This window comes from Mobula hypostoma, chromosome 5 (genome assembly GCF_963921235.1).
Source record: "Mobula hypostoma chromosome 5, sMobHyp1.1, whole genome shotgun sequence".
In the NCBI taxonomy this organism is placed as follows: domain Eukaryota; kingdom Metazoa; phylum Chordata; class Chondrichthyes; order Myliobatiformes; family Myliobatidae; genus Mobula; species Mobula hypostoma.
The window spans coordinates 170,924,892-170,938,926 of record NC_086101.1 but is presented as its reverse complement, the minus strand read 5'-3'; the positions used below and the strand labels follow the sequence as shown (position 1 = coordinate 170,938,926).

At 40.9% G+C, this 14,035-nt stretch overlaps 1 protein-coding gene across 1 annotated transcript in view; it reads left to right on the top strand.

The window, feature by feature from the left end:
* LOC134347175 (cadherin-related family member 2-like) overlaps window positions 1-14,035 on the top strand; it is a 129,969-nt gene that overhangs the window by 67,877 nt on the left and 48,057 nt on the right. Inside the window, exons 17-19 of the mRNA XM_063049413.1 lie at window positions 1,489-1,558; window positions 2,287-2,892; window positions 4,212-4,283. Of these exons, the coding sequence (XP_062905483.1) occupies window positions 1,489-1,558; window positions 2,287-2,892; window positions 4,212-4,283 (748 nt within the window). The remainder of the gene's footprint in view (window positions 1-1,488; window positions 1,559-2,286; window positions 2,893-4,211; window positions 4,284-14,035) is intronic.

Here is a 14,035-nt window from a genome sequence, read left to right as displayed (position 1 = left end):
TTGAATTGTCTTGAACACTACAATCCTTCAGATGCAAGAATGTATGTGAGAAGTTCCAGTGTTTAGACCCAGCAATGTACTTGCAAGTCAGCAAGGTGTGGTCTGGAGAGGAACTTGCACTTAATGGTATTTGATAGACCTGAAGCCTGTGTTCCTCTGGGCATTGGAGGTCATGGATTTATACTGTGATATCAGCATAGATTGAGCAGGCAATTGATATGCATTTTGTATATGGTACATACCATGAGCCAGCAGTGGATGATACGAATGTTTAGCATGGTTTATGGGGTGCCAATACAGTTAGCTGCCTTGTCCAAGGGAAGCAGAGCTGCTCTCATCTAGACAGGTGGAGAGTATTCCATCACAATCTTGACATAGTTTGTAGGCAATGAAAATGTTTCAACAAGGAGAGTAAGGGTGAGTTGGTAGCAGTGTGGTTAGCATAATGTTTTACAGTGCCAGCTGTAAGATCCCTGTCATTGTCTGTAAGTTTGTACATTCTCCCCATGACCATGTGGGTTTCCCTGGGTTCACTGGTTTCTTCCCACACTCCAAAGATGTGAAGTTAGGATTAGTAAGTCATAAGCATGCTATGTTGGTACCGGAGGCATGGTGGCACTTCTGAATTGCCCCAGCACATCTTGTACTGTGTTGATCATTGTTGCAAACAATGCATTTCACTGTAAGTTTCGATGTACATGTAGCAAATAAAGCTAGTCTTTCTCTTTTCTTTAGACCCTACACTTTTAAAAGGCGTTGATAGTGTGCTGAGAAGAACTTCATTCATTAATCAAATCATATTGTAGATGATAAAATATGGAGTTTTTGATATTGGTAATTTCACAGCAACAAGAATTAAAGTGCTGATTAGTCATGGTCCCAGTGAGTTGCAGAGAAGACTGAGGGGATGGAACTCTTCTCGCTTTGTTGTAACTCAGTCCATACTCTTGGTATCAGTCTCAAGTTTCTTCTTAAAGTTGCCTTCAGAGCTCAGATCGTGTGTCTGGATATTCAATATCGAAAGACAAAAAAAAATCACTCCAATTCAGTATTAGAAATGTGAAAGGTTAGAGTTTTCATCCCCATTGCCACTAACTTAATCACATACCAAGACACTGTCTAAGGTTGATCTAAACTTCTCCCACCATCAACATCCCATTTGCTCCTCGGATGAGCTCCAACCCTATATTCCCTGTATCAACTGTCAATTCTGCTAAAGGTAGTCCACACCTTCCCTAACCCTGGCCACTATTCACTTCTGTTGCCATCGTTTAGTAGAATTCATGTCCAAGGGACTGAAAATACCATTTCTATTCCTGAAGCATCATAGAAATCTATTTAACATTTCTGATCAACTCACAGTTTAATTTTATTGATTATGTGACAGAAAATGTGTAATCATTGGATAATGCAGTAGATTAACAATTAGTTTCCAACCAGTGTATTTTGAACAAATAAATAAACTACCATTAATATCATATATTTCAGGATGTGAACGATAATGGCCCGGTTTTTAACCAAAGTGCATATTTTGTCGCTATTCCTGAAGACCAGCAGGGTAAGAACTGTTGATGAGATAGAGGTAATTAAATTCTAAGTGATGTAAATTCATCCTCAGTTTCTTGCAATAAACATGTATTTATTGTAGCAGCTGTGCCTTCTCTATAATGTAGATGAATCAAAGGAGCTGGGCTGGTGCTAAATATGTGAGGATGAACTGTGTTATGCTGATTTAAAGTTACTAAAAATTAAAAGATAAACTACTCATCAGTCATATTTAGTTCCACAGATCTCCAGTGTTGTAAAATGAATTAGCTTTACTGTTTCAGTGCCAGGACAGAGATATTGACAACTGTTTTCCATTCAGTAGGTTGGATGGTAGGAATATTTATTCACACAAACCACAGATGTGGAATCTCCACAATGTGAAGTGATACAAGAGCCTGGAAGTTTTCTTTTCTCATTACACTCAGGGAAATCTGAAATCTGGGCACATTCCAGTAGAGAGTTTTAAACATCATAGAATATTTGATGTAGATGAAAAGAAAGATTTGCATTTATATGTTGACTTTGGATAATGCAAAGTCCTTAAAGGTCAATAGAGAGTGGCCACCTCTGTAATGGTTTCTGCATAGATTTCTACATGAAAATCTTGCACCTAAAATAGAGATCAATTTAAATTAAACGCTGAGAATTTTGCATATCTTAGGTTTTAAGATATTGGCATTATTTACCAATGGAATGACAATTTTGACTGAAATAAATCAACTTAATATTTTGTTTTAGATTGCTGTATTGTTGAGGTACATGTTTCGGACAGTGATGTAACTGATTCAAACCGGCTGGTGACCTACAGAATTGAAGATGGGGCACAGGGCCAGTTTATTATCAGCACTGGGAAAGGAGCCCTACTGCAATCGGCATGCATCCATTTAACTCCAGAGAGCAGGCTTGATTATGATGGTGGTCCGCGGAAATATAGACTAACCGTGGCAGCCACTGATTTCGGGTCTGATCCAAATACAAGCTACACAACCATCGATGTGGATATTTTAGATGCAAATGACGAGGCTCCTGTTCTCATTAGGAGTTCACTCTATGACGTGTTTACAAGTGAAAATGGAATAATCAATACAACCATCGGAACAATCCGGGCTTTTGATCCAGACACTGATGCAGAATTGCACTTCTTTATCAGAGGAGCTGAGTGCCTTGATGGGAAGGGGGAAAGGATGAACAGTTCACTCTGTAAAAACTGGTTCCGACTGACGGAGCGATCTGGAGCTTTGATCTACAGTGGTCCTGTTGACCGGGAAAGAGTTGAAACTGTTTTGCTCAGAGTACAAGTTGTGGACTACAACACTGTGCATTCTTCAAACATGAGTGAAGAAGGTCAGCTCTATCTAATCAGTGGTCTAGAAACTGCTTGGGTTCTGCTTCTATAAGCGTAGAAATTTATCAACGTAACACACTGGGCACAATTCACACAAGTGTGGTTGCGCTAAATTAATCAGGCCTGGTTTCTGAGTAACTGTAGTAAGTTGAATATCTGTATGAGCCTTAAAACTAATTTTACCACAATTAGGATCGCTCATTAGTCCAAGTGGTCACACACAAGAAATAGTTTCCTCCACTACGTTGCACTTCTGAAAGCCATAGCCATATCCATGCCAAACACCTTCTCCTTATCCATTTACCTCAGTTAAACCCTGCAGAATTACGGGGGGGGTGGGTGGACAGGGCAGATCCCACCGGCAACCCACGGACTAAAAAGTTGACTTCTACTCCATTTAGATAAGGCTTCAACATGGATTTTTATTCAACTTAAGCTCTACCTGTTCCAAACAAAACCAGTTGCTTTCTAACATGTGGAAGGTTGACTGACGGATTCAAACTTCCATGCCAATACAGTGCAATGCAAGTCAAAAACACCCTGGAAGTCAGATGCAGACTCATCTCACCTCTCTCTGGTGAGTTAAAGGGTCAGGTGCATTTCAGGCCTGTCTGGTCTCTCAGCTTCACAGCTTTACACCAGTTTACCTGGTGAAGCCCCAATCATTTGAATGGTCTTGCTGGCATTCACTTAAAAGGTAATTTTAGGTAATATATTTATTTACTTTTTTATGTATGTTTCAACTAATTATAGCAATTTTTAAATGCTTATCATTTCAAATTTAATTTTTAACAACCATCTTTAAATAACATAATGTTTTGCAATTATTTTATGCAAGATATTTGGAAACAGTGGAAAGGTATTCTGATGGCACACACCTTTAGAGGACCAATGGGAAAGTCAAGCCAACGGGCAAGGCCTTACTCTTTATTTCTATCTTGGGACCCCATCACTGCACACAGACCACTGTTTCTTGTACAAGGAGGCAACTGTATTGTTGACCATGGGTAATGATGGGAAGTGACTTTTAGGCAAGAGTGGGTTTGTCCAAGGTAACACCTATTGTTCCCTGGCTTTTGATTCTGATCAATTACCTTGCATAGTTCAATTTCCTGACCATCACCTCCTGGAAGTCAAGGTCCTAGGGTTTATGTCATTGGTAGAGGCCTTTAACTTCCACATAATTTCCTGGCTGGGTTTTACAGTGATCTTTTACTGGAGGGGGGCAATCAACCCATCTTTGCCGAGCTTCTACTTCCCGAACATTATTAAGAGTTTGCCAATGTGAAAGACATTAATCATTACTTTGTATTTTTAGGGCGCATTAAAATTATCATTACTGATGAAAATGACAATGCTCCTGTATTTTCTAAAACAGAAACTAAAAAAGGTGAGTGAGGATTATCAAGATCAAGAGAAAAATGCGTAGTGATATTTTAGAATAATTAGACTAGTCTGAAATTTGCTCTGCAATTGAGAATATAATAACAGGGGCAACAGTGCACGTTTATTTACTTACTTAAGACCATCACCCCTACTGGGGCAGAGGCCACTGACAGCAGCTTGCTAGAGTCTTCATTTCTAGGCCAGTCTTCCAAGTTGTTTTCAAAGATCCTTACCTTGCCAGGGATGAGGTCTTTGGAGGTTCTTTTGGCATTTCTATAGCTTTGGGTTTTTAAAGATGGGGTGGGGTTGCTAGCCACATGCCCTACCTTCTTCCTTTCACAGTGGGGCTTGGGACTGCCCATGACAGGGTTCAGTCCCACATTTATTGTAGTAAATCGTTAGTTTGCTTTTCAATGAATGGCACTGAATTTACAGCTTAGGAACAGGCCTATTGGTCTAAGTGGTTAATGCTTCGGCAATAATTAGACTCCACCAAATGCTGTGCTTCCATTCTACTTTACCATAGCATAAAGTTAATTAATTGTGTACAAAGTGTGTAACGTACACAGAGCTAAATAGCTAGCCAACCTCACATAAACCTGGGCCTTAGCCTCCAGGGGATGATTGTCAGGATTCAACATAGTGTCTGGACCTTCATTCCTACTAAAAGTTCTGATTATTGAAGGTATCATAGCAGAGCTTAATGGTAGTGCTACATCACCCAGTCACCTCAGAACAAGGACGTGCACCTGAGGTTAGGCAGGACCAGGCAGCTAATATGGTGGTGTTGTCATATGGAGAAGCTTTACAGGGCTAGTGCAAGGAATGAGAACTTCCCTAGACCTACTGACAAAGAGGCAGCCAGTCCTACACCAGCCACCAGGAGAGCATGTGGATAGAAATGAAAGACTTGAGTTTAAAACCACAATAGCTATTACTATTCTTCAAGAGGCCAGTTTTGTTAATCGAAAAGGCTGGATGAAATATATGTTGAATACTTTGGTACAATGTTTACAATGCCCAAAGAGTGGAGGGCTATTTATTACAAACAAAATTCATAAATCAAGGACACATACCCCAAAGAGTCAATGGTGTTTTTGTGAAAAGATGTATGTTTAACATCTGTAAATCACAGAACACCTGAAGCTGCAAGCAAAGGAAATCACAGTACCAATCACACAAACTAAAGACCTTCAAGTATTCAGAGCTTCCAAAAAAATATAAAAGACAACTTCCTTCTAAAAAAAATACTTTACCCCCATTCAGCATGGCCTTAAGATTAGTTCCTAAAGGCAAACAGCAAAAACAAACCGCATACTTAACCTGCCTAGACTCATCGGCAAAAGATACCATTTCCCCACATTTAACCTGTCTATTCCCCTCATAATTATAAAAATGTACTTTATCTTTGAAGGTTTTGACTATTCATCAACGGACTAGGTTAGGCAAATCATCCTCTTTTTAATCCCCACACCTATTTGGCACATCGGGCTGCAACCTTGTTATTTCTTCAGTGTTTTGTCTGTTTTACGAGGCAGTGTTGCTAGCCTGACACTCAACCACAGTTAGACCTCGTGCAAGGAGCTGGCTGGATTCGAACCCATGACCTCTTGTTCCAAAGTCCGGGTTCGGATGCCACTACTCCACCAGCACAGTGCCAACTCACTGCACAACTCTTAATTAATTAAAGCTTGCACTTTATTGTCTCTGCACAAAACAACAACATAAAGATGTTGACCTCAGGCCAACATAAAATATGAATTCTCCTGTTTCCTTTATATCAGTACTCACTTAGACCATTTCTGCAATTATAAGACCAAAGTAGAAGACTAATCCTTTCTTCTCCCAATCCTTGGCATGGGGGTAACTCCTTGCAAAAGTGAGTCGCCTGAGTTCTTGCCTCTTTGCATTTGAAGCTCCAAACTCTTATAGTCTTCCCCATCAGTTCAAATGTTGCACTTCATTCTTGTTGACTCTAGATCATTCCCATTGGAATATGTCCAAGGGCTACACAACTTCATGCCTTAGGTGACTTCTTGTGTTCTATTTGACTCTGGTTCAAGCCAGATAAACCAGGTCACTCAGACACTGGGCTGAGAAAATAAGATTACATCTGCAAACCTGTCATTGTACACAATATGCAGCTTATCTGAGAATGATCTCAGGTTTAACAGATCAAAAGCAGAAATCTCTTGTGTCCACATTCAATTGCTCTGATTAAGTTATCCTAGAGCAAGATTCAGTTCATCAAACAGTTCACAAAATGGAGGTTACAGAGCAGCTTCACCAAATGGCAGCATCCATTTCTTCATGCACATGGCAAGAATAAAGACACTTGGTTTGTCTACTTCCACTGTCTTTGACCCATTTGAGTTCAATGTTTTATTCTACATTTTAATGATATTATGATCATTGTGATTGCACTAAAAGACTACCAGTCAAGATTTCTTTTACTTGAAATTTAGTAGGCATCCGTTAGTCTCATGAGACCATGGATTTGCGCCTTGGAAGGTTTCCAGGGTGCAGGCCTGGGCAAGGTTGTATGGAAGACCGGCAGTTGCCCATGCTGCAAGTCTACCCTCTCCACACCACCGATGTTATCCAAAGGAAGGGTACTAGGGCCGATAGAACTTGGCACCGGTATCGTCGCAGAGCAATGTGTGGTTAAATGCCTTGCTCAAGGACACAACACGCTGCCTCAGCTGAGGCTTGAACTAGGGACATTCAGATCACTAGACCGACGCCTTAACCACTTGGCCACGCGCCAACACTTGAAATTTACTTAATGAATATTACATAAATAGGCTAAATGCTCATTAGATATTCCTTGGCACCAGGGAAGCATTCATGAGAAGAATCAGAAAGGAATCCAAGAGCAGAGATGAACAGGAGATCCCGAAAGCGATTCAGTCTGGCGCTTAGCTCCTGGTAGGGTCAGCCATGGCAGTAAGGTCAAAGGGGAGCTTCCTGACAAACAGCAATCCAACCAGGACCTCAGTGGTGGAGCTGGTGGAAGATGATGACACATCACAATGGAAGTGAAGGTGGAGGAAGGCTGCAGCAGTGAAGGGTCCCCTGTCGTCTTGCACTTCATGACCCCAATCTGTCAAGGACGGTGTGGTGACTACCCATGCATCAGCTTACCCACCTTAAACAAATTCATGTACAGGTACCCTCCATTAAGGGAATCCACCCTAACATCCTGGTTATGTGAGTCCTGGATCAGCTTCTACAGTCAAGTGAGGACCCACCAAAAGACAACATCTTTGGAGAACAGCGTACTCGACTCGAGTGATCTCACTACTACTCATACTACATAATTAGAGTTTGCACCAAAACTACAGATCCTCTCCCATGCCCCCTCCCCAGGACAAATCTCTCAATTAAATGGCCTTTCACCAATCAAGCTATTATTACCATGATGATGTCTTCTCCATCGCATTGGGTATATCGAGCTGTATCAGTTTCTGCCACAGCTAGATTTAGGCATAGAAATGGTAATATTGAGATAGCTTTAAATGATCCTAACCTGGGGGTTTACGTCAGCTCTCACTCGCAGAACTGATTGAAACTCAGGGCAAATTCCTTTACCTGATGAGTCGTGTATGAAATTTGTGGTCCCATGGGATGTGTGAAACAGGTCGCATTGGTATGCCCATGTGGTGCAGGGAGAGGGTGGTGGGCATGATGCAGGTATAGAAAGAGGTGGTAGGATATCATTGGAGCAGAGGTGAGATCTAAGTGGGTTATAAATGCTGGCACAGACATTTGGCAGGGTGGCAAGTTTCTATAGTTTCTTTGCAATTCTATGTCAATCTCCTCACACTCATATCCCCTCGCTGGACAATATGCCCTTGTTCTTTTTGTGAGGCTCCCAGAATTCTGTGGTACATTGCCACCCACAGCCAGACAACCGGCTTCCTCGTTCTGCCTCCTGTTTCAACACCAGAATCACTTTGCATCCATCATGGCTCAAATTAAAACAAAATTGCATGCAGCCAGCTTCAGTCTTCCTGGCTACCAGAGTAAAGAAAATCATTAAATCTTTCTACAAAGGTGATTAATTGTGGTCAGGGCCACCCTTGGGCCCAGTAATGTGCCATGACTGGTATGCACTCTGATTTTGGGAAATACTTGTGGAATCTATATAACAAATTTGCAAATGGTGAGGAACAGATTTAATAGTTTGGCTAATCATGAGGGACCCTTAAGAATGCAGCCATATTATTCAGATTTATTTGAACAGGCTTGTGTGTCTCCAGCATTTCCAACAAAGAAACTTGCTATTATTTAGATGTGTTGAAATGTTGTTGAAGTTTCTTTTAGCACTTTTAAGAAAATTGGTATCGTGAAGTAAGAACAGGAGTAGGTTGCTTGAACTCTGCATTTGCAATATCTATTAGATTGTGACAGATCAACCAATTCCAATTAGGCCTTGATGTCCTTGGAAAAATTCAATCAATCCCAACATTGAAAATTTTAATTCAGCAAATATCTACACCCTTCAAGCAAAGAGTTCTAGGCCTTTTATGCGAAAAATATGCAGGAATATTTTTTTATCTGGACTAGGTCATCTACTTTGGAGTGAAGAGGCAACTGTCATGATATTGGCCCAGACATTCTGTGTGTGATTGACCTTAGTATGGCTGACGTGCTCCCAGTATTGGTCCCACATCAAATTATGTCGTAGCTTCCCCATTACCAATTTCCTTCGGTGATGGAAAAGATTAGTCTTTTTTGGGGGAGTGGGGTGGGGGCTGACCTGCTACATTTGCTGTTCACTAGAGAAGAAAAAGGAGCCATCCCATTTTGACACCACTGGCATTGCCTTAGCTCCACACATCCCTCCACCCCTTCTATCCTAACTTGTACTTTTCCCTGACAGAAGAGTACAGACCTGAAACTTTGACTGTTCCCCTTTCTACAGATGCTGCCTTACCTGCTGAGTTTTTCAAACATTTTCTTTTTTCAGTTAAATGTGATATTGATATCTTGCATAGAGCCTCACTTGGTCAAGATTATGGAATCTACATAATAGTGCTCCCCTTATTGTTGTCAGATTTATTATGCCAAGCAATTCCTGTTTCAGTGCTGACTCCTGATCAGTCTTAGCTCTGAGTGGTCCCAAGCCACTCACAGTTTTGGATTTGATTAGGGTAGACACATACAAGAAGATGGCTACCCAGGTGAATGTGAGATCACTGTGAAAAGCTCTTCCACCTGTATTTCCATCTCCATAGCAATCTTTCAGAGGCGAGCATGGGAAGAAGTGGGCTGAATTTTTTTCCAGCTATCAGTGCAGCAACGATCCCAAAATAAATCTGCTTTTACCAGTTAAGTTTTGACTACCCAGCAGGTTCCAGCACCCGACCATTAGCAAAACTCTGCACAGACCACAAAGCGTAATGTGCTCGCAGTCACTGCCATTAAGCCACTTCAACTCATCCTATCACTGACATTCCCTTTATTCTGCACATCGCTCACACAACTTCTCTTCTGTTGAAAACTAACACACATTTTAACTCTCTTTCCCAATTCTAGTAAAAGATTGCAAGTAGGAAATATGGACTATATTTCTTGCCACAGATGATGCCTGACATGCTGAGCTTTTCAGCAACTTCTGTGATCGTTGAGTATTTAGATATTGTACTTAATTACACCTCAGTGAGATTTAGATATGAAGATGAAAATGCTGACATAGTGGCATTACCAAAGGAGTGTTTTGTGTACTTTGGCGGATGAATGGGATGCCTTTTGAACAAGGACACTGACAACAAATGAAGCTGTAAGGTGGAAGATTGGCCAAGAGAGTATTGTGAAATCAAATGTAGAGGTAATAAAACCCCTTAATTTCCATATGATGTCGTAAATGCTTAAGAGCCAATAAATTACTTGTGAAATGAGTTGTGAAATGTTCATGATGGCATGAAAATTTATTTCTGTAACTTCCAGTAATTGCTCCACCCAGCCTCTTCTCTCTTTTTCCATTCCCTTTTCTAGTTACCCTCTCGCCCCTTCACCTCTCCTCACCTGCCCATCACCTTCCTCTGGTGCCCTTCCTTCCTCTCTTTTTTCCATGGTCCACTGTTGTCTGCTACCAGATTCCTTCTTCTTCAGCCTTTCTTGTCCACCTGTCATCTCCCAGCTTCTCACTTCATCCCCCCCCCCCCGCCCCCACCCCTCACCTGGTTTCACCTAAATAATAATATATAACCACAAGACATGCAATTCACCAGCACTTTAGGAGAGGTATTCCATTCAACCCACAGACTTCCTTAGGTTACAACATAGACCCCAAATACAACTGACAGTCGTTTGTTTTTTCTGGCTGTCTAGTCCTGCGAAGACCCAGTATGATATAACCTGACTGGGATAGGACCTCCTAACTGATGTGTAAATTGTATGCTTGCCTTCTGCTTTATCATCTGCACCCACTCCAAGCCCCAATCTACACTTCCCACCTGTTAAAAATAACTTCTATGGAAGGAATCGTGAATAAGCAATTGGATTTTGGAATAAACTTCATAATTTATTAGAATCATGTGAAGATTGCCCTAGGAGTCCATCTATTGCATAAGTGGTACCCAGACAATGTACAAAGTATCTCGTCGACAAACCACAAGATTGACGTAGGTAACATATGAAGTGTTATTTAGCAGATACACTATTGCTTTGCAGGATCCTGGGATATTGAGGGGAAGGGTAAAAAAAAAGAGACTTCTCCCTCTTGTGGTTGACCTGTTCTTTGTCATTGTGAAGCCTGCTAATCTGATTGAACATCCCATTGAATTGGAAGCAGACAGCGGCATGCCATGGCAGTAGTTTACAGGATCAGGTGAAGCGCTCCTAAGAATGTTTCCTTCGAGGCTGCTTCTGTTTGCACTGGACAGTTTTTGGTTTTTGCTATCGTTGCATTTTACTGCAACATTTTTATATTCAAATTTTACAGAATTAGAATCAGAATCAGGTTTAATATCACTGGCATACGTTGTGAAATTTGTTACTTTGCAGCAGCAGTACAGTGCAATACAGAATTTTACAAACAGAGAGAGAGAGGGACGCGCGTGCACACACACACACACACACACACACACACACACACACACACACACACAGTTGCCTGAATGCAAGGCAAGAGATGGTTAAGGAGTGAAGAAATGTCCAGGCTTGTTCCTGTTCAGTGGGCTAAATTGAATTTGCTTTGTGATCTCTCAGCTTCGCATTGGTTTTGCTTTTGCCAGAGATTTTCTCCAGGTCATTGCATCCTTTATAATCCACTTCTGAATTAAAAGGAAGTTCACACATTCAATGTCTTTTTCCACTTTTGTTTCTCTGCGCAAACCCCTTCAAGTGTTCCAGGCAACACCGCTGCTCCCATGAGAGCATCTTATTACTTGGCTAAATGTTTGAGTTATTTATTCGGAGCAGACTGGCAAAATCTATGTTATTCTTTGTTAATCTTTGGAACCCATTTTGCGCTTTTTATTATTAGCAGCATCTGCAGTTAGTGTAATCGGAGTGTTATCTGCATATTTTAGCATATGTTATAAATATACCATGTGGTTTGTTAAAATTAAGGAATTAGAGAAGATAGAAGTTAGGTTGTCATTGGGAAAGATTGTAAGAAGCAGGAGAAAGCCCACAGAGTCTGCTATCCCATTCTGTTTGAGCATTGCGTACATATAAAATTAAATCAAAACCAAATCCAACCTGAGTCCTTACCTGATCTGACCATCACCATAAATATAGCAATCTCAAACATGTTACTGATCTATCAGCAGGTGGAACACCAAATACATCAACTTAAAACTCTTAAATTTCTGCAAGTTACTCTTTCCAAACAAAGCATCTGAACCCACTTTCAAGCGTCTGCAGTGTTATGGCAGTGCCTTCCGGGGCCTCAAATCCTCAACTGCACTATCCCTTGTTAACAGAATCCCAGAAAGTTTACAGCTTGGAAGGAGACCATTCGGCCCATGAGTCTATACCAGCTCAATCTAAGAGTAAACCATCTTTGGCCACTTGACATTGCAAATTCTTTCCCTTCAGATAATTAAGCACTTCTAATTTGGAATGTTAGAAATGATTCTGCTCTGACCTTACCTTGCATATGCTGTCAGAGTTCTCTCTATAACAATCTTCTGTATGCTAGTTGTGGCTCTTTTGCCTGTTTTTGTTTTCATTCTTACTTCATTTGTTCTTGAACTATATCCATATTCTTTGATTCCTTTGCAGTCCAAAAATCTATTTCAGCCCTGAATGTACTTTGTGACGGAATACCCTTGGACTTTAAGGGAGGTTATTCCAACAATTTACAAGTAAAGGAATTTAATCGCAGGCTTCTTAGGTGGCCAGTAACATTGAGACAATCCACTGTGTTTCCAGTTTCTCTACTTGGAGGAAACAGCCTTTGCATTTATTCTATCAATTCTCCAAATCTGATGTTTCCAGTAAATCATTTCACATTCTCCTAAGCTTCAGTGGGGAAAGTCGATCTTATTAAATTCTTATAGAATGACTCCCTTGTTCCTGGAACCAATATAGGAACTACTATGCACTAGTTGCAAGGCAAATATATCGTTCTTTGCACAAAGAAATACACTAGAATCTCTTATTAGGGAATGATAACAGAGTACTTGGAAAACATAATTTGTTTGTTCCTGATGAAAGGTCTCGACCTGAAACATTGACTATCTATTCCCCTCCATTGGTGCTGCCTGACCTGCTGCATTCCTTCAGAATTTTTTTGGCTGTTGCTCTGGATTTCCACCATCTGCACAATTTCACGATTTGCTTGGACAGCTTTGAATTACATTTATGAAAGGGTGTTTGCCAAATCCAATAGTCTTTTGAAATTAAATATTAAACTATATTAAAGAGGAACACTGGATGTAGCAGAAGAGGATATTAAGGAAGATTTTGATAATCTATACACAAGATGTTATTATACAAATAGTGTCTTCACTGTGGAAGACACTAGCAGTATGGTGGAAGTTCCAGATGTCAGAGGGCATGAAGTGTGTGAAGTTGCCATAACCAGACAGAAGGTTCCTGGGAAACTGAAAAGTCTGAATGTAGGTTAGTCACTTGGACCAGATGATGTACACACCAGAGTTCTGAAAGTGCTGGCTGAAGAGATTGTGCTGACATTGGTGATAACCTTTCAAGAATCACTAGATTTTGGAATGGTTCTGGAAGACTGGAAAATCACAAATGTCTCTCCACTCTTCAAGAAAGGAGAGAGGAAGAAAGAAGGAAACTATAGGTCAGTTAGTCTGACCTCAGTAGTTGGGATGATGTTGGAGTCAATTATTATGGATGAGGTCTCAGCGTACTTGGAGGCACATGATAAAATAGGTCATAGTCAGCATGGTTTCCTCAAAGGAAACTCTTACCTGACAAATCTGTTGGAATTCTTTGAAAAAATAATAAGCAGAATAGACAAAGGAGAATTGTTTGATGTTGTATACTTGGACTTACAGAAGGCCTTTGACAAAGTGCCACACACGAGGCTGCTTAACAAGCTATGAGCCCATAGTATTACAGGGAAGATTCTAGCATGGATAAAGCAGTGGCTGATTGGCAGAAAGCAAAGAGTGGGAACAAAGGGAGCATTTTCTGGCTGGCTGTCAGTCACTAGTGGTTCTATAGGGGCAAACACGAGGAAATCTGCAGATGCTGGAAATTCAAGCAACACACACAAAATGCTGGTGGAATGCAGTAGGCCAGGCAGCATTTTGTGTGGGTTCTACAGGG